This window comes from Rhipicephalus microplus, chromosome X (assembly GCF_043290135.1).
Source record: "Rhipicephalus microplus isolate Deutch F79 chromosome X, USDA_Rmic, whole genome shotgun sequence".
NCBI classification, from domain to species: Eukaryota; Metazoa; Arthropoda; class Arachnida; order Ixodida; family Ixodidae; genus Rhipicephalus; species Rhipicephalus microplus.
The window spans coordinates 316368360-316389045 of record NC_134710.1 but is presented as its reverse complement, the minus strand read 5'-3'; the positions used below and the strand labels follow the sequence as shown (position 1 = coordinate 316389045).

The window sequence follows — 20686 nt, the reverse complement described above, 5'->3', positions numbered from 1 at the left end:
GCGGTATATAGGAGGATAACAGCACTGGCCAGATGTCCATGTACCAATAGATGACCCTGTTATACAGGCAACACACAGATCCTAAACCAGCCAAAGTTATTGCAACAGTTCGAAAAAGTCCGAGCATCAGGCAGAAGTTTAACAGTTAGGGGGTGTGACATTCCTACCTTTGCTGTACAAAACAGGGATGAACTCTGTTGAGAGATAGGACTTGGTCTTCAGGCCAACCAGCAAGGGGCTTCCCCGCCTAAATTAGATAGAAGCCCCCATGTTACTCAACACCAACTGCTAGTCACGTGTGTGTACATAGTCTAGGAAAAATGCTAACCAAAAAAAAAATTCTTACCTCGTGGCAACGCACTGATGTGGGAATTTCTTGCTCTTGAATACCAGTGCAAAAGCTCCCTCCTAAGGAAGAGAAAGCTTGTTTAGAAACCACACTGGATGATAAAGTTCGTACTGGGGAGTAAAGAAGCCCGAGATAGTACAGTGTGCACAATCTTAACATTTCTGGATACTGAACAAGATGAGAATCATACTTGCAGCATTATACGACCCATATTATATTCCACTTTTTACATTTTTGAATGATAGTTTAAACCTTCAGATTTCAGCTGCAATCATTGCTCTTCACTGTATGCTAACTATGTCATACAATACATTTATTTATAATAATAGCTGTTTGGGTTTAACATCCCAAAACCATGATACGATTACTAATATGATAACGAGAGACGCTGCAGTGGAAGACTACAGACATTTTGACCACTTGCGGTTCTTTAACATGCACCTAAATCTAACATAAGTCTCAAGCATTTTTGCCTCCAAAGAAAATAATGTGGCTACTGAAAAAGCAGCTGCGGTGGCCGGGATTCGACCCGGTGACCCGCAGGTTGACAGCCGAACACCACAACCACTAGACCAGCATGGCGGGTCTATTACACTTATCTGATGTCGAGCATGTGAACATGAGTGTTTCCACCTTATCTGTTGCATGAAATCCTGCATACACACAAAAAAAGTTCTACACTTTGTTTCTGTAAGGCTCGTTCCTGATAATCAATTGAATATGTGCAGAGCCTCATGTATGTGTTCTGCGTGTGGTTTTTAGCCACAGCACCTGAAAAAACATCTAAGAAAAAGGCAGGAAGCACATGTATTACTAACAAAACTTTTCCTAGTACTCTTGCAACTTTTGCACAAGACATGTTTTGCACAACTTTTGCACAGACTGACCCCCTTTGGGCGTAAACTTAGAGTTCCAGTGCAGTGCCACCCACTGCAGTGGTTTAAATTCCATAAAAATTGGTCACAAAATAAAAAGTGTATTCTAGCTAGTCATGAGCACATCTTAAAAGGATATGTAACACAAGAATGCTTTGGTACTAAGGTATTGGTGAATCGAGACAAAGGGGGCATTGAGTCCCTTCCAAGGATGCACCGACTATTATGGAAACCAATGCCACTCTTCATTCCCAGAATATAAAGTTACATTGCCAAAATACTGTCAAAGGATCAAGTATAACTTAATATTGCCATCAGAGATGTAGTCAGCAGCCACAGGAGCATTAGTTTTTAACTGCTTGAATTCATATGATTGGAAGTCAGCTTTAAAGGCAAGCTTTCATTGTTTTTGAACCCTTGTTTTCATGCAAAAAGTAACACAAATACAGTCAAACACAGATATATCGAACTCGAAGGGGATTGTGAATTAGTTTGTTATATGAAAAATCATATATAAAAAAATAGAGGCCCCGAGAGTTTAACTGTTGAATTGCACAGTGCTGAAACTTATTGTTTTTTTAATCTTACGAGTATATTCCTTGCTGCAGTCTATCACATGAATCAAAGCCCAGCCCACACATACATGTGGGCCTGTTTTGTGTGCCAAATACCCAGATTCTTCCAGTTTAACTTTTGAACACTTTTAAAGAGCAAATAATTTTTTGTAAAGCTGGCAATTTTTGGTTATATTTTTTTCAAGCAGGAAAGGGTTAGAGAAGATTGCATGACAAATGAGCCATGAATACGATCCATGTGAGTGCAGTGGCCATGAGGAGACACCGAGAAACGCACAGATGTCGTACTTTGACTATTTCATCAAGAAAAATTACAATAACTCACCAGCTGCTGAATGACTTGCTCCACCAGCTCCCTGAAGTTTAGGTCTGGATGAGTGCTATGGAGATGCTTGATGAATTTTGCAATGACCTCCGTGTCAGTGTCAGATTCAAAATGACATCCCCTCTGAAGCAGGAACTGCTTGATGTCCTTGTAGTTTGTAATTATGCCATTGTGAACAACCACGAACTCTGTACAGAGCAGAGCATGCGTGGCAGATTAGACAAGCTAGAACACCCCGTACTCATTTTTGCTTCAAGCAAAACAGAACATTTGAAAATGCTTTAATATGGCTAAACTTTGTAGATAATAGGAATAGAAGTAATAATGACCAGAAAATTTGATTGAGGACATCGAGAAAGCAGATGCCAGCAAATTTTTTAAGGCATGGAGGAGAAAAAAAATGTTCAGACAATGGGGCCATACGAAAGAATAACTTCAAGAAAGAAAGATTCGGTTTGGTTTATAAGGTTTAGCATCCGAATTAAGCAACTCAGATGACGAGAGCTGCTCTAAAGGAAGGCTCCAGATAAGTTCGACCACCTGATGTATTAATGTGCATTGAAATGCACACTATACAGGCCTCAAGTATTTGCATTTGTCGAAATGAGACTGCTGCAGCTGGGATCGAACCCATATCTTTTTTTTATCAGATGAAAAGCATTGAAACCATAGGCCACCGAGACAACCATGAAATAAAAGGGTAATTTTGTTTTTCTTAGACAACGACAGTACAAAGGTCAATAGACACCTCAAGAAGAGCCGATACATACACAAGCAACAAATGCTCGAGAAAAATGCTACTTAGATGCTATTCTGTAGTCAACAGTAACAAAGAAAAAAAAAATGCCTGCATAATTTGTGTTTTTATTGTCCTCATTTTCTTTCTGCACTTAAAAGTAACATGCACACATCATCAACTTGATCAGAAACAAGTTATTTGGCCAGAAAAATGATTTTGTAGGCTTTCCCTTCCAAATTTTGCATCTGTTTAATGTCTGCACGATATTCCATGATAAAAGCCATGGGGATATTCTGCTTGGATGTCTCATTTTAGCACAAGTGCAGACGATGCATGTGTGACATCTACAGAACTCCAATAGATTTCTATCACAGTTAAACATAATTGATTAGGTATGTGTTATCGATTCCCCTCGAGACAGACAACTGTGCTATAAATGGTACTGTTGTTGTACAACTTTTGGTTCACCTAATAAAAGTGCTATACAGTTTTTTTATAAACAAGACAGATTTTCTTTTTATAGATGTGCTGTGAAGGTCATGCACCTGTCATCGTCACATATGAACTCTATGTCGAAGAAAATGGCATGCGATAAATTGTGATGTGCTATAACTTTCCTATATACACAACTACCCTGAAATTGATAAGAAGTTAAAAGTGTGCTGATCATTGTTTTTAGAATGCAACTTTAGCCATGCCAAAGTATTTATGCTTCACTGCAGAGGTTGGGTGAAACACAACAGCTGCTTTATTGACATTTTTTTAAAATACACGTATTGTTAGAAGAAAGCAAAATAACAAAAAAGACTGTATATGGGGAGGATATGTGTTGCTGCCCTTTTGGCTTTTTCCCCTATAAGTGGCATTCATAAATATGCACAAGCGCACCTACCATTTTCAGGATCTGAACGATGCGGGTGGCTGTTGAGGTCACTGGGAGCACCGTGGGTAGCCCAACGTGTGTGGGCGACACCAACGTGTGTAATATGCTCGTGGTCCATATCAAGGTCATCCTTTTCTGCAAATGGAAGCAGTTCTTTGAGAAATAATACCACGTAAATTAAACTATCTGCAGACTCTCTAAAAGGCAGGCAATCAAAACCTCGTGGGGATCATGTGCATCTCGATGATTTACCGCCTAAAGCTACAAAATCAAGGGTTGCAAGAAGTGTACCACTCGGAGATCGACTCAATTTTAACCACAAATTGTTGGTTCTTCAACAAAAACATTAAAACACAGCTTTAAAATCTCAACCGCTGCTCTAATTGCAATATCGTTACTGCCTATACTATTACTGTATTTGCCTCAGTTCAAATTTTTTGCTGGTCTTTCCTCTTGTTTTTCATATATTCAAATTACAGATCTCATTGTTCTCTATGCATGATCACAAACAAATCAATGTCCTTGAAGTGCTTCTGTGAGCACCCCTTGAACATAACTCTGGCTGTATACATATAGTCAGCACACAAGAGAAATTTTGCAAGAAAGAAAAAAATACTACTAGTGTGACTTCACAGCAATAGAGTTGCTAACAGACTTACACCACGTCATCACATGGAATAAAACTTGAACATACTAGGCTAAGTAATGCACATACTTTCTCTTTCAGTGCCTACAGTTTGTCTCATATCAGAGTAATTATTACTAATACTTACATTAGAGCCACCCATTCAAGCAATCATCATGCAATCACTCAAAGCATTTATTACACTAAACAATGAAAGAAAGAAAAAAAAAACAGGCAGCTTGAATCCATAAGTACTGCACATCCTTGCACAGAACCAGTAAACTTTGACTTAACAGTATGCAAGATTAAAGCATTACTTTAGGCATATGCTTTTAAAATATTCACGCATAGGTGGTGGAATTGGTACACACGAGACGTTGGAATTGCTAGATGGAAAAAAGATAGCATTGCACATTTCTGTGGGTGAAACTGTGTAAACATTAAGAGAATAAAGCCTATGGGCATTTTACCACTTGCAATAAATAGATTATTGCACTCACGCCATATGGAGTCTTCAAGCACCTTAACCTTTCCAATTTTACGAATTATGGAAATGTCATTGCCCAGAGGGTCTCTGTCAAAGGCGATACCTGCGGGGCAAAAAGAACAATAAAGTTCATGAAAAAGACTGGATTGTAATGCTGTTGACATGTAATGTTGTTGACAATTTTTCGGTGGCAAGTGCTGGAGTAACACACTTATCTGGAAGATTGTATACTAATGATTATGTGTAAGCTATTCAAATCTGTTGCTCATCTCCCACGTGATATTAGTGAAGTAATGCATATAGAAAATGCTTTGAAGCCGATTGGTTTTCTAAGAAGAGATGTATGCATTCGGTTGCGGCATAATAAAATCTGACTGATATTGAACTGGGGCATTGAGGTGCGATTACCATCATAGGGAATGAAATTCTTTTTTCCTCGAGTGAGCTATTCACCAAGGGAGTAGAAGTAGCAGTAAAGTGCAAAGTCCCAGCACAGCAGCCTGATGCTGAAACCGATAAGGCACAAATGCATGCATATTGAACTCGCACCAATGTCACCAAGCTCAACACTACTGGTGCATGCACTATGTCACACAACACCAGTTTTTACTAGAAGAAAAAAAATTCAATGAAATGATCACTAAGGTACACCCTAATGCAAAATTCGCGTCCAATACATCCCTAGTGTCAGTGTGTGAGTGCCAGTCACAAATGCCACCACCACCGGCAGCTTCCCATGCGACGCATGCTACTCTTGCGCCATTTTGTAGTCTCGTGCGACACTCTGTTTTACTCCTCACCCTTTTACCATCCTCTCAATGTTCAATGATCACTATGCATCTTTGACTGTGTTTGTTATCTCTCGGTTAGTACAGTGTACTAGAATTTTTCAGTGGTGCACCTGGCTGCCATAGAGGGAGCAGTTTTGAACAGAAAATAGCGGCAGCGCTGTGGTTGACTACTCTTGAAAGTGTCTCGCAGCCTCACAGGCGGCTATTTGCTGGTGCATTTGCAGAAGAGGAGAGTACGAACAAAACGAACACATAAGCGAGAGTTTCATCGCAACTCAACTACATTGAAGCAGCAGCTATAACTAACATGTGCCAGACGAGTGCCTGGTAGCCTGCAAAGGTGTTTTTTTTTCTTGACGATGCACAAAGCGATTGCAACTGGTCAGACAGTGGCGAAGTGGGACAATAATGAAAATAAAAAAAATCATGTTCAGGACACAGGGTAAGACAAAATTTGAAAAAAGAAATAACTTTTTTTCTCCTTCAAAATTTTGGTAGTATGCTCCTTTCTGCATATTTTTCATATTCATGCTTTTGCTTAATTAAAAAGCTTTTTTTGTTGTTGCTGAAAACCAACTTTTTCCAGTGCAAGAGGCAAGTGAAGACACATCCCATGACAAGCCCCTGGTATGCACGCCGCACTACGGCTCATTTTTCTAAAACACTTCATTTAGGAAAGCCAAATGCTTATCTTTAAGTCAACTGTGTATAAGAAATTGTTGGGTAATTTCTAAGGCAGTCCAAAGGAGCTGTGCATTATTTATTCACACTCGTTTTTTGGAGCACGTGTATTCAAGCACTTTCAGCTTCTATGTAAAGCTTCATTACGCCGTGTCTGTCATGCTTGTCGATAAGTTTAGTTGCCTAGGATAAGGAAGGTCTTCAGAGATTATAAGTTTCATGCCAGCCCATACAGTTGTAAATTATAATAAATGCTGGTGAAGTACTGAAGTGCTGAATGATGATTTAGCAAGATTTGCATCATTGAGCCCCTCAGCCTTTTCAGAGTCTTTCAAGACGAATAGAGTGCAGGATGACAGCTGGTATACTCTAGTGGCCATGAATATTCATTTGCTGTGTGGTGCAAGTGTTGGGCTAATTGGAATTGTGTCACAGAATCGGTGCTCTCTTTAGACTTCAGAGTCTAACAAAAAGAGCAAAGACTCTCTGACACAAGGATGATATAACTGCAGTTAGCTCGTTTTCATGCTCGCACTTTTGGCTCAATTGCACGGACGAAACAAGACAAACTTTTCTTTCATGCATTTTAAACCTCCTGCTGCAAGAACATCAGAAAAATTATGACATGGTCCACAATAATGTCGGGTCTTTATTAACGACAAAGTTTCAACTAATTGTGAAGCCACTTCAGCTTTATTTAAACGCCCCTCAATAAATTTTCTAGGGCATGGAGAGTTCAGAAACATATCGACGCGTGGCTAGATGTGGACAAAAATGACGATGGGGGATTCAGCGGACACCACGTAGAGGGCCTCTGGCTATACTCGAGAACGTAGAAGACAATCTTGCGATTCAGCTGTTGAGAACACGCCGTTTTCGCTGTCTCGAGGATGCACCGCGACACTGATAAAGGTGCTAGGCCTATATTAATGATGTCCCGCGATCCCTACAGAGGTCAAGGGCACTGATGTACGCGGACGACACTGTTTTAGTTTTCACAGGACACTCCTTAGCAGATTTACAAAATGACGCGATGACCGATTTATCGAACATTTCGGAATGGTTTGCCAGGAATCAGCTGACTGTTAACTGTACTAAAACAAAGTACATGGTGTTTCACTCTCGTGGGAAACATATTGACGCTGAATCTCTTAACCTAACAATAAACAACGCTCCTATTCAACAAGTTCCTTGTTTTAAATATTTAGGCGTCACTTTTGATGAACATTTACACTGGCATGAGCAAGTACAGAGTGTGTGCGCAAAGGTAGCCTATGGCTGCTATTCTCTAATAAAAGCTCGCCAATATTTTCCACAAGCTATACTTCGCACACTCTACTTTTCATTGTGTCATTGTCACATAGGTTACTGTCTGGAATCGTGGGGTGTGACGTACAACAGTTATCTAAAAACTCTTGAACGACTTCAAAAGCATACACTGAAAATCATAAGCCAAGGTGAATCAGTAAGTAATATTTTCCAATCACAACGCATTCTCTCGGTTCCGATGTTGCGCGACTACGAAATTGCCGTTTTAGTAAATAACATAATTAATAGAAATTCACCTTTGCCTGCTGATCTTTTTTCAATTCCTAAACGCAATACGCGACATGCTTCGAATGATAATTTCAATCTGCCCAAATGTTTTAATGTTTACGGAGAAAGACTGATACAGTTTAATGGAACAAAAATATGGAACACGGTCCCCCTAGAGATTAAAACGGCACGTAATTTCAGCATGGCATGTAAATCATTTTTTCTGTGGAGTCAAGACATGTAAGCATGTGTGTGTTTGATTCGATTTTCATTGTATTTTTTTAATAAGTGCCTATCTATAGAAACTAGCTGCAAGCTAATAAATATGCATATCTGCAGGAAAAATGTATTATTGTGTTATCTGTATTATATGATTGTTTTTTTTTTTGATGTTGTTACCTCAGAGCTGACCTGTACACTTTTTTATGTTGCACATTGTATTGGACCGTCCACTAGCCACTTTAGGCTATCGGTCCAAATAATCCCTGTAATTGCATATATCTATTCATGAAAATAAAGTTTCATTGATTGATTGATTGATTGATTGAACCCTGCCAGATGCTCCCCACTCCTGCTGGGAGCTGTTCATCCAGCCCTCATGCATTGTCACCTGTTGCAACTCATGTGCATCGCTTCAGTCGAGGGTTGCGAGGCCTCGCGCCAGAGCTCACTTCCTCTCCAAAACCTCCCAGGCGCCACTCACCTCAACCGATGGCCAATGCAAGCCTGCCAAAGGTGCCCCAAGGCAGCTTCTCGTCGCACCCATCTCAGGTGACCCTCTCAACCGCTCGTTACTGATCGCTTTAGAGGCGGCACCGATGAAAACGCAGACTACAAGCACTTCCAGACCTTGCCCACTTTGACAAGAAAACTCCTACGATGCTTCACAGTGATGCTAGCAATGTAGGTCTGGGAGCTGTTCTTGTGCAGCAGCAAGAGAGCACAGAATGAGTAATCCCCTATGCAAGCAGAGCGCTTGCATAGGCAATTCATTCTTGATCAAACCCCATTCGAAACAAACAAAAAGTCGGCCGCTAAGCCATTAGTTTTGCTATCTAAACTCACCAGCAGAATCGTAGCCCCTGTACTCCAGTCGCTGAAGGCCCTTGATCAGACATTCCAAGATTTCTCGTCGCGTCTTCGGTTCGAGGTAATTCAGATAAGCAAAAATTCCTGAAACAAACAAAAGCACCGATTGTCAAACAGTTGGTGCACACAAAACTGTTACCAAGGTATAACCTTAGTCCCTCGTATTGAAAGCCTATGGTATATAACGAAATGACAAATGGAAAGCGCCAGCAGCGTAGTCAGTTTTTCTTCACCCTTCTTCCGTAACTATGCCCATGGAGAGTGCACAATGTATTGGAATATTAATTCAGAAGTATGCAACTAAATAGGTCAGGAGAGACTAAAATATTCTCAGGCGGAGGGCCGAGTTGCATGAAGCAGACACAGTGAGGGCTGCACGACAAAGGGGGTGGAGTGGACATTGCAAAGCGAGAAAAAATTTGACGAACTTACAATAATGCTGCGTACAGAATTATGTTTAAGGTCTCTCTTAGAGATGAACATTCTCAGCCAACTCTCAAATATCTACACCAGGGTTGTTCACTGACTGATGTAGAAAGCTGTGGAGGAGTGTGTTACATAAAGGGGAGGGGTCGTGATTTTGTACCGGGGACCATATAATACCAATATAAACGTTGCATATAATACTACGTCAGGGCTGGCAAACTGCTGCTCCGTGGGCCCATGGCGACCGTCTATAGACTTTAGACCTTGACAATTTAAGCGGCAGACTAATCGGTGACATTCCCCTCGAAAAGCAAAATTTGAAAAAAAAAAAATGCATCCTGTTATACTCTTTTGCGAATTGAAGACACGAGTGCTGCTGTCTAATTGTACACAATCAACATCACCAGCAGGTGGGCAGAGTATGGCATGCTGAAGCAAGACTTTTATAGCCATTTTTTTTCGTCACGAAAGAAGACTATTGGGATCTGCAGTGTAAGAAACATGTGTGTGTGTATCTATGTATATATATATATATATATATATATATATATATATATATATATATATATATATATATATATATATATATATATATATATATATATATATATATATATATATAAACTGAAGTTCAGATGCAGTTATCCTCTTGCTTTCAAGGGACTAGGAATAAAACATGGTTGCTCTAGAACATATTTATCTGTGTGTTACAGTAAGACCTACCTTACAGCCACAGCAGAGCTTCAGACGAAACATTAAAAAGCAAGTATACCTTATTAACTTAATTATCTCACTTTATTGTTACCTTATTACAATACACAGGTTAAAAACATGAACAGTCAAATCTTGTCGATATGATTCTGCATAATAAACTTTTCGGGATAAATGTCTTTTTTTTTTCCTCTTCCCTGCCAACATACCACGTTTTTTATCTTTACACGGTTAATGCTGTTGCTTTTTCAGCTCAAATTTAATATGACAGCCAAAGTGGGCTTTTACTAGTATTTCTGAAACTCTTGCATCACTATGTTTAAGTGCGCTATAGCTGATAGCAAAGTAGAACTTGCTGTGCTATCAAGGCTGATAAGAAGAAACTGAGATATACGGAATTGTGACAACAAAGGGTTAAACAGCAGTAGAAGACGACAGATGCATCAAAATGCCCAAAAGTAAACTGCAGAGCAAGGACCAAAGTTCACTCATTAAAATATAAGCAGGGCAATGCTACGAGAAATTTTGATGAAAACGGCCGCAACAGCTCATGACCGGCAACGAACGTGTACAGTCATTGTACACTGTCATGTGAGCACTGGAAATAACATCAGGGGTTTTACATATACGTCCCAAAACCACGACATGATAGAGACATCGTCGAGGAGGGCTCCGGAAATGTTGACGATCTGCTGTTCTTGAACATCTGCCGACATCGCATGGAACACAGGGCTCTAGCATTGGAAAAGCAACTGTCACAGCCAGGACTGAGCCTGCAACCTTTGGGACAGCGAACACCAAGTTGGATAGAAACTTGGAGAGCAAAAAACTCGGTAACAAACACGTAGCGTGGAATGAAGCAGAAAACGATAGACAGAACATTAAGGGATAGGACAACAGAATGAATCAGAAGGAATCAATTGGGCTAGTTTGTATGAAACTCACTTGAGACATATAGAAACAAACAGATTATGCAGCTTTCATTAAATGTCTTGCATCTTGTCTGCTTTTGTGGATTTCCCTTCGTCCTCACTATTCTACACATTGTTTTCACTTGACGTCACCCCATCGTCTGCTAGCGGAGTCTGCCATGTCAGAGAACTACGACAGATGTGCCCGAGTTCCTTTGTGCAAGGGAGGATGCCCAAGCGTGTGCGCCAGAGTTTAATCACTGTTTTGCTGCAGTCTGTCAGCGTGGTAAGCGTTCATTTTATGACTTGCGAGCTATAGCGTGTTTGAATGATGGCTCCTGTCAGGTGAAAGGAATTTTTATCGCATTTTGCCAATTGCCAGGAGGTCCAACGCGTGTGCGTTACAAAGCAAAGACAAACATGTTCGATGGTATTGAACCACGCAGCAAGAAACGCAAGCTAAAAAGAACGAGCTCAAGCACTTGGCAGTTTGGACGCAGCATCTTGTAGCATAAGTTTACACACGGGACGTGTCTACTATAAACACGCTGTGCCCTGGTACAGACACGATGATGGACATATGCCGAAGTCGCAAACTATATTTATTGCTGTTGACGAGGCATGCATCACTTAGTGAAAGAAAAGGGTACAGGTAACTTGCACACGATGGTATACAATGAGGCTGCCCTTCAATCACATCATTGTGTTAAACAAGGTAAGGTTATGAATGTTTCCAAGATATAATGATGATTATGTACCATATTGTAACAACTTAACAGACACAATACTCACTCACATGAACCCTTTCTTTAGCCATTTTTGCGACGTGTTCATTACGGACCATTCGCACTGTTCAGAGCTCGTAGTTCTCTATGCTACCGGTCATTCATCATCATCAGCCTGACTACGTCCACTGCAGGACAAAGGTCTCTCCCATGTTCCACCATGTTCCCCCAGCAGCAAGCACTCGGTCCTGTGCTTGCTGCTGCCGATTTATACCTGCAAACTTAATATCATCTGCCAACCTAGCCTTCCGTCTCCCCCTAGCCCGCTTACCTTCTCTGGGAATCCAGTCAGTTACCCTTAATGACCAGCGGTTATCCTGTCTATGTGCTACATGCTGGGCCCATGTACATTTCCTCTTCTTGATTTCAACTATGATATCCTTAACCCCCGTTTGTTCCCTAATCCACTCTGCTCTATTCTTGTCTCTTAAGGTTACACCTACCATTTTTTTTTCCATTGCTCGCTGCGTCGTCCTCAATTTAAGTTGAACCCTGTTTGTAAGTCTCCAAGTTTCTGCTCCGTAGCTAAGTACCGGCAAGATACAGCTGTTATATACCTTCCTCTTGAGGGATAGTGGCAATCTACCTGTCATAATTTGAGAGTGCTTGCACGTGCGTGTGTGTGCATGCGTGCATACACACACACACACACGTGCACACACTGGTCCATATATGCATGCACACACACACAAAAAGGCAAGGGCGGGCCACACAATGCACAGGACAGGCAACCGGTGGTTAGATATAAGCAATTGAGTGGATATCAAGGATGGGAAATGCTGCCGAGGATGGCAGCGAGTTGGGTAGGGTGATGAAATCAAGACTAAAATGGAACATGCACGTACAAGATGCATGCAATATATTGGAGATCATTGGGGGAGGTCTTCATCCCCGTAGTGGCCTTAGAATAGACTGATGATGGTGACGATTATGATGATAATGTACCAGCTTAAATAGCAGCCAAATGACCTGCGAACAACGTGCAACATGACCCCAGGCATGCAACTTATTTCTTTCTTAAACTCGGCCCTCTTTGGCTACACCATTCAGTGGTTCACAGAGCGGGCAAAGGAAATCGAGACATCGTATTTTCTTGAATATCAATTAAGGTATTCTGAAAGTGGACATGCAAACATACGGCACGTAAATGCAGCCTTTTACACAGGAGAAACACATTAGTATTAAATTCCTTAAACTTGCAACTGGACCACGTGGTCCCTGATGCTGGTACGTTACGTAATGAGCTGTATCTTTGTTATAAATTTTGGCTGCGGGCAGTACAGTGGTTGCACACTAATGAGCGATTTCACTTGACAGCGGACCATCACACATTCTTTCCCAATACCGCCGAAGGAGAGGGCTGGTGGTTGTTCTTAAATAGCTTGGCTTACGTGGACTACTTGTATTACGAAGTGCAGCGTGAGAAACCGGAGTGCATAAGAGTTCTTTGCCCTCCCCGAAAAAAAGCTCATCTTACAGCTTGGCGGGACGTACCGCGTGTGCCACCACGAGTCTCCTATTCAGTGGACTGACCATCTAAAAATTTATGTTGAGTTTTAACATTGTACGCAAAAGGTGCGATTGTTTTCCTCGACATTTCCATATGCATGATGTTCTGGCTTTCATATAGCAAGAAGTGTCGCAGAGAATTTCTTGCCCTCACATATGTGGGTATGTACACAGTTACAAGGATATAAAAAGGAGGCTACGCATTTAACTTTCACAATAAAGTTAACTTACGCGTACCACACTGCACTTAGTGACTTGGACGTTGCGCTGAGCACGAGTAACATGATCAATTCCCGAATTTCTAGCAGCGCTTAAATGGGGTCAATCGGCAATGTGAAAACGTCTGCGTCCCTATATACTTTGCACGCATCTACGTTAAATGACTCTATATACCATACAAATTGATCTTTGGGATGTCAAATAGCAAAGAAAAAAAATGTTGGCTTGGTTTATTTCGTGGGGTTTAATGTTTCAAAGCAGATTACGCTAGTATGAGAAAGGCCGTAGCAGAGGGTCGGGATAATTTAGACCACCTAAGGTACTTTCAAACACACTCGCATCACACAGGTCAAGGGTTTCATGGTATTTCGCGTCCATCGAAATGCGACCGCCAAGGCAGGGATCGAATCTGCGTCTTTCAGGCCAGCAGCCCTGCATCGTATCTATTCCATTATAGGCTACCTCGGCGCGGCTAGCGTAAAAACTATAAGGGCTATAAACAAAGCACTAGGGGCATCAGCACACGTACGCGTTACAACGCGTCAGTCCGTGGCAAACAGCTTCGGCGCCGCGCCCTCTCTTTATGAAGAGAGAGGACGCGCAGCTACACGAAGCCGCGCCAGAGGGTGCGGCGTCGAGTGCAAGGAGGATTGAAAAAAATTGCTGGAGTGGAAATCATAGCCTTGGAGTGAAGCCGTGCCTCTGGCAAGATGGCGGCTGCCATCTTACAAGGGGCATAATAAAGTATTACCGTTTAGCAATTAAGAAACGCGGGCGTGCGAGGGAAATTAAAAATTTCCCTCGCACGCGTAACGAGTGTAATGAGGAAACTTTTTCGGGTCACACAGCGCCCCAAGTGCGTCTTGGTGTAACTAGTTTTCCTTAGTGAGCCTCCGATTGGAGGCAAAGTACTTGGGAAATTCAGTCACCCATACTAGTTTTTGTGTGTTATCTGGTCGGGAACAACTGTCTTAATATAGAACTAACGAAGAATTAACACTAACATATCAAAGCCACTTGATCTCTAAGTGGGCACTATCAGAAAACAGAATGTTTCCGCCATCTTGGCAGTGGCAAAAGCTGGCTTCACTTCTGCTGGCAAGGCATTGCGGGAGCTTCCACTCCGACAATTTTTTTTAATTCTCCTTGGTCGAGTGTACACGTCACGCTTTGACACGTTTCAACGCCAACGTGTGGTTCGGGCTTGAGTAGATGTGCAATTACATTGGTTGAGGTGGTTTTGACATACCCAACGAGCGACGGTGAGTGAGCACGACGCTGTTGCCACCCGCGAAGCGCTAAACACATACTTCGTTGATTTTCTGACACAGCGCCGAGAAGGCTCCAAAGATTGCAAACAAACGCTGGTTCATCAGGCCGACATGGGCCTCTTCGCCTCCACTGTATATGCGGCCGCCGCACTCACCGCAATGTTGTCACTGGGCCTTATTTCACGGGATATAAAGCTGGCCGCCATCTTGCACGAGCATAGGGCTAAGGCGCGGAATATACCCTCCCCCCCCCCCCCTCCGTCTCAAACCCTCAACGCACACTGGATGCCAAAAGAAAAAAAAGTAGGCCTGGATGGCTGTGCAGTGCTGAATTTAAATAAAAATGCATGCGACCCAGCAAAGGTTTTTTTTTTTTTAATTGAAACGAGTTGGGAATGAGCAAGGAAATGGTGCGAAAGAGTCATCTAGAGATGTTCAACTGTTAATTTCAGGTGTTTGTGCCAATTGTCATTGCTTTTCAAGTATACTACCGTCGCCAAAAATGAATCTGTGGAAATGACAGAACCGAGAAAAGAAGATGAGAGAACGGGCGTGTAACGAACCCACTAGTGCCCAACGTTGAGCCGTAAACACGGCAACAAAAGACGGGCAATCACCGCAGATAATGAAACTGATCACCGTGTAAATGCGAAGCAGTCCTTCCTTAAATGGCACCAGATATGCAGGGGTTATACGATGGCGGGGCACACGTGCGAACACGCCAATGAAGGTCTCCCGACCTGCGTTGGCGCCGTCGATAACGCTTTACGAGTTAGGCCGGCTCTAAGAATAATAAACCGCGCAGAGCACGGTGCTGAAGGGACTGCCGAAGCTACGCATATATGCAGAAAATTAAGCCCTCGAAGAGACTGGGCATCCCAGTCGAGATACTGCGGGTACGCAGGAAGACCTGACTAAACAAGGACTGCACAGCGCACGCAGTGCAGCGATCCGACTTACGAGAACACAAAATTAACAAGGTAGAGCGATGTTCCTCGGACTACATATATGTATCAAACGCACGCGCAAAACCCAAGTACAGCGCCCCGCCGCGGTGGTCTAGTGGCTAAGGTACTCGGCTGCTGACCCGCAGGTCGCGGGATCAATTCATGGCCGTGGCGGCTGCATTCCCGATGGAGGCGGAAATGTTGTAGACCCGTGTGCTCAGATTTGAGTGCACGTTAAAGAACCCCATGTGGCCGAAATTTCCGAAGCCCTCCAGTACGGCGTCTCTCGTAATCATATGGTGGTTTTGAGAAGTGAAACCTCACATAATCAATCAATCAATCAATCAATCAAACGGAAGTACAGCGGAAGTCGCACGGTCGGCTCAAAATTCGTTCGCGAAGGTTGTTCCACAATGGTGATCGTATGAGCGATTTCACGAGACATCTATAGATGCCGCACCGCGAAGCACACAACACGCGCTTTTTCCACCATGTTGCATCAAGCAAAACGGAAAGTTAACCTGTTATCACCCTTGCTAGCATTCGGCATTTCTGCTGTAGTGTCACTTGTTGAAGGCCTTTAAAAACCCTGTTTTCGTTATTTAATATTCTCAGCCATGCACCACGCTTCATCAGAATTTCGCGGGGGCCTAGCCCCATCCCCTCCCTGGCTACGGGCCTAGCGTAGAGGGAAATTAGGCAGTTTTAGTTTCACGTACGCGGAGACTTCACGTACACAAACGTGAAAAGTCCACGCACGCCATCAGAAACACTCTTAACTTCACGTACACCACGCGCGGTGAAAGGGGAGACTATTTGCACTCAACCACAAAACGAAGGGCCATCCAGCGGGTTGAGGAGGCCCTGGCAAAGCAGACGAGAAAGGGAACCGACGCCTCGGACAACGGGAGCGGAGAAGCCCGAGTATCCAACGCCTAGCCAGAGCACAACGTCCTCAAGATCTAGGGCCTGGGACTATAGGACTATTAGCCATAGTCTTTAGATAGGGAATACCCACGCCCTGCGCGGCCGGTGACTTCCCGCACGCCGGATGCGCGAAAAATGTTTCTCTCTCTCTCTTTGCACCTCCACGGCCGGGCTAGACTGAAGCGCGCGCAGGTGCAGTCTAGCCCGGCCGTGGCACCTCAACAACTCGGGGTCACGTGACCTAAGGAAAACGTCACACATGACGTCATTGGTAAAGCAATCTGCTTCAAAAGGCACTGAAACTTGCTACGTCTTGTCAAGCGAGTTTGAAGTAACAAACGTCCCCCGTTAATTACCACATCTCACCACTTAAGGCTCCCTCCGACCACCGTTGCCGTGGGACAGAAATTGTGCACGTTTCTCGACTGAAGCTGTATCCCCGACGCAATTCTTAATACTGTCTGTCGCGCGGCAAGGAGGCCGCTTCCAGCGTGACGCGGAATTAGTGTGAGCGCAGTCACTCACTATTCTTTATCAATTGGGCGTGTCATCATAATTTGTATAATTTTCTCATCTGTAGATACCATCATCAGTGTGTGCTAGCTCGAGCGCGTCTCGAATAAAGATCGTTATTATATATATATATATATATATATATATATATATATATATATATATATATATATATATATATATATATATATATATAGAGAGAGAGAGAGAGAGATTGCGAGTGCAATAAGCGAATGACTCTTCCACTTACATGTCATCATCAGGGTGATTTAGTCCGAGCTTGGCTTAATAAACTGGTTGCTCGTAAGTGGTGGAGGTTCTGAGCGATTGTAGCAAAGTCTCGCTCTCTTCTATTGTTGACCAAGTTTTGCGTGCCTCCAACACTGTTTACAAGGCATCTACTATCCCACCCGCAGACCAACAGATTTACAGATCGCTTCCACCGGACCATCTCGGACATGATCGCGATGTACATTCACCCTGACCCCACGAACTGGGATGCAATCGAACCATTCGTGACATAGGCTGCTCAACGCACTACCGGCTTTTCTTCATTTTTTTTTCTCGCCCAAGGCTGCTCACCGATGTTCACTCTGAACGTCTCTTTCTTTTTCGGCCCCCGCACCCTCGATAGCTCCTATCTCTTAATTTTTTATGTCGTCTCGCACACTGCCTTCACCTGGCCCGCGTTAACACCGGCCTCTCTCAGGAAACTCGAAAGTCTCGCTACGACTCGTTTCACCGTGTTGCAACTTTTTCCCCTGGTGACGAAGTTCTTCTATTGACTCCGCTGCGCGTCCCCGGCTTATGCGACAAATTCATCAGTCGCTTCATCGGGCCGTACCCGGTGGTCGAACAGACATATCCTGTGAATTACCACGCTTCTCCTTTTAGCACTGATCCTAATCACTGTTACCAAGGGACTGAGAGCGTGTATCTCGTTTATAGCGTTATACGCGACACATTTCTTCATACTCTCAGGCAGCGGCTTCCACCGCGCAAGGGAAACAGTGTGAGCGCGACAAGCAAATGACTCTTCATTCTCTTTGCATGTTATCATCATTACCTCGTCATCTGTACATATCATCAGCACGCTTTAGCTCGACCTTGGCTGAATAAACCGGTTCCTCATAATACATATAACGGATTCGGCAATGGCACATTACAGCACGTACTAAGTATATTGTACAAATGCGAAATGATCCATGCCACCATGCCGCACATATTCCACGTGACTAAAAGTGCCGCGCAGTGCATGCTGCATACCACAGCCTAATGTCACCTCAACAAAACGTATATATACTCACGTTAACTCGCACATGATTTAACACACTAACGTTCATATCCCAGCTAAATATTTCTTGATCACAGTTACGACCTTCCCCCCCCCCCCCACTTTCACCGCACTCTTTTACGGGAAGTCCTTGATAAAACATCCTGAGTGTGTCAAACAGTTCAATAAAACATTTCCTTACTTTACTGGATTGCATGCGACCCCTGATAACTCGTCTTTAAAGGTACGAGATAAAAATGCTTATCTTACAGAACCGACTACACGAGATATTGGCGTTAAGGTGCATCGAAACGCCGATCGAAAAAGCAAATTATGTGCTAACGGACTCAGCCGCTCACTCATACCCAGATCGAGCCGTGAGTTTGAGTAATACTTTGGTGAATTGGAGTCTAAGTGAGTCCGGTAGAGAAAAAAAAAATCTTGGCGATTCTGAGCCCGAGTGTGTCCTGTTGAGGAAACTTATTCACGAGTCTGAGAGAGCCCTGGGCAAACGCTCGACGGTGGCGAAACATTGCCGCCAAGTTCCAACCCACCTTGAGACCATTACGCGTTTTAAGTCGGACTCCAAAGTTCACCGGTGACATAAGGACGAGCAACAGTAAGGATAACTGTTGTAACGAAGACAGCGCTGCAATTTTGCGCCTGTAGAGCGCACGAGCGGGGCGACCTATAAAGATACAGCGCGGGTTATAAAAGAAGATGGGCCATCCATCACCTGGGCGACGGGGTTCTGCACTTTTTTGCCGACCCACGACTGTGTTTATCTACAGTATATTGTTCGTGACGTTCACGAAAGTAGTAGTCAGCGTGACAAGGCTTTATTTGGGCGAACTTGTGTCCGGAAAATTAAAAGTCAAGATACCTACAAGCAGTTTATGCATACATTGCGTTAGCGGCGAACCGAGTGTCAGTAATTTGATCAGCGGAAGGCTTCCTCTTTTGTAAGGCAGTCATCGAACCTTCCAGCGTTGTTATCACTGGTGCTCGCGTAAGCTCACAAATAAAGTGAGAGAGAGAAAAAGGCAAAGAAAAGGCAGAGATGTTCACCAGGCTGTACTATGGTTCGCTACTTACGCGGAGGGAGGGGAAAAGGAGAGGAAAATGAAGAAAGCAAGGAGGAAACAGAACAAGTGATACGCGCGCACATGCACATGCCAGCGTTCACCACGCACTCTATATACTTTCGAATAAATCAGACTGTTCGCGTCGTGCACGTAATGTGAACAGAATGATCGCAAGCAACCGTGAAGCTCCTCAAACGTTGTGGCACGGTCTACGTCACACGTTGCTAACGTTCTTTGAGCGTGACAGTGGAACACATCAAAACAAGCAATAAACACGCCTGACAATGTGAACATGTAAGACTCGTCTATTTTAGTGTACGGTAAACACAGACAATACACGAGAAAATACATATGGTATCGACAGTGAGCATCAAACGCTTTTGCAGCATATATATGGATGTTTGCCAAATATTTATCAGTATTCCTCAGCGTTCAGGTGTGGAACGTCAAAACAGTATCCATTTAGCAAAACTGTGAGCTGCAAAGATAGAATTAAACTAAATGTATAATGTGACGGTCAGCTCAATGCTTTTCCTAAGCCTACAAGCATGCGACGCGAAATAAGTTTAAATCATAAATCATGGTCGCCAACTTTCGAAGCTGCTACAGTGATTTAAACTCATGCTTTTTTTTTCTAAAAACCAAGCGACGAGGGCATAAAAGCACGATGAGTGGGGGAATACGAAAACAGCCACGTCAAAAGATAAAATAGAGTAGAGTCGCACACAAGTACGCGACTACGTCGCGACCAGTTCGAGGACGTCACCTGATCCGGTAAGCGCGAATAGTCCAGTCGCTCGTCGACTTCGTGCGCATATATTTTAAAGCTGTTATAAGCGACGCCACGAGTCGTCTGGCCTCGCAGCAAAGAAGCCAGTCGAAGGCAACCAACTAGGTCGGTCCTTGAAGACAAGCTACACCAGCGGTTTTAGTATGCGCGGGACGCCGGGCGAAAATTGAAAAGGGGAGGGAGTGAATGCAGGAAGAAGAAAAAAAAACGAAAGCAAGCAAAGGGTTAGCCCCCGCGTCAAAAACGAGACTGCCGGATAATAGGTCACACATGCGGCGGGGGTGAAGAACGAGCCGAATATCCCGCCGGCACGGCGAATGCGCGGTGAGAGGTCAGACGCGCGCCACTTACGAAAGAGACGCAT

General features: G+C 43.4%; 1 protein-coding gene across 10 annotated transcripts in view; it reads right to left on the bottom strand.

Annotated features, from left to right (window-relative positions):
- Positions 1-20686, bottom strand: part of LOC119161307 (glutamine--fructose-6-phosphate aminotransferase [isomerizing] 2) — a 91223-nt gene that overhangs the window by 55554 nt on the left and 14983 nt on the right. For all 10 annotated transcript variants that reach the window (XM_075879527.1, XM_037413707.2, XM_037413710.2 and 7 more), the window contains exons 2-7: positions 8932-9039; positions 4872-4961; positions 3756-3881; positions 2125-2312; positions 347-408; positions 168-247 (exon numbers count right to left, since the gene is read on the bottom strand). In XM_075879527.1, coding sequence (XP_075735642.1) covers positions 168-247; positions 347-408; positions 2125-2312; positions 3756-3881; positions 4872-4961; positions 8932-9039 — 654 coding nt within the window. The remainder of the gene's footprint in view (positions 1-167; positions 248-346; positions 409-2124; positions 2313-3755; positions 3882-4871; positions 4962-8931; positions 9040-20686) is intronic.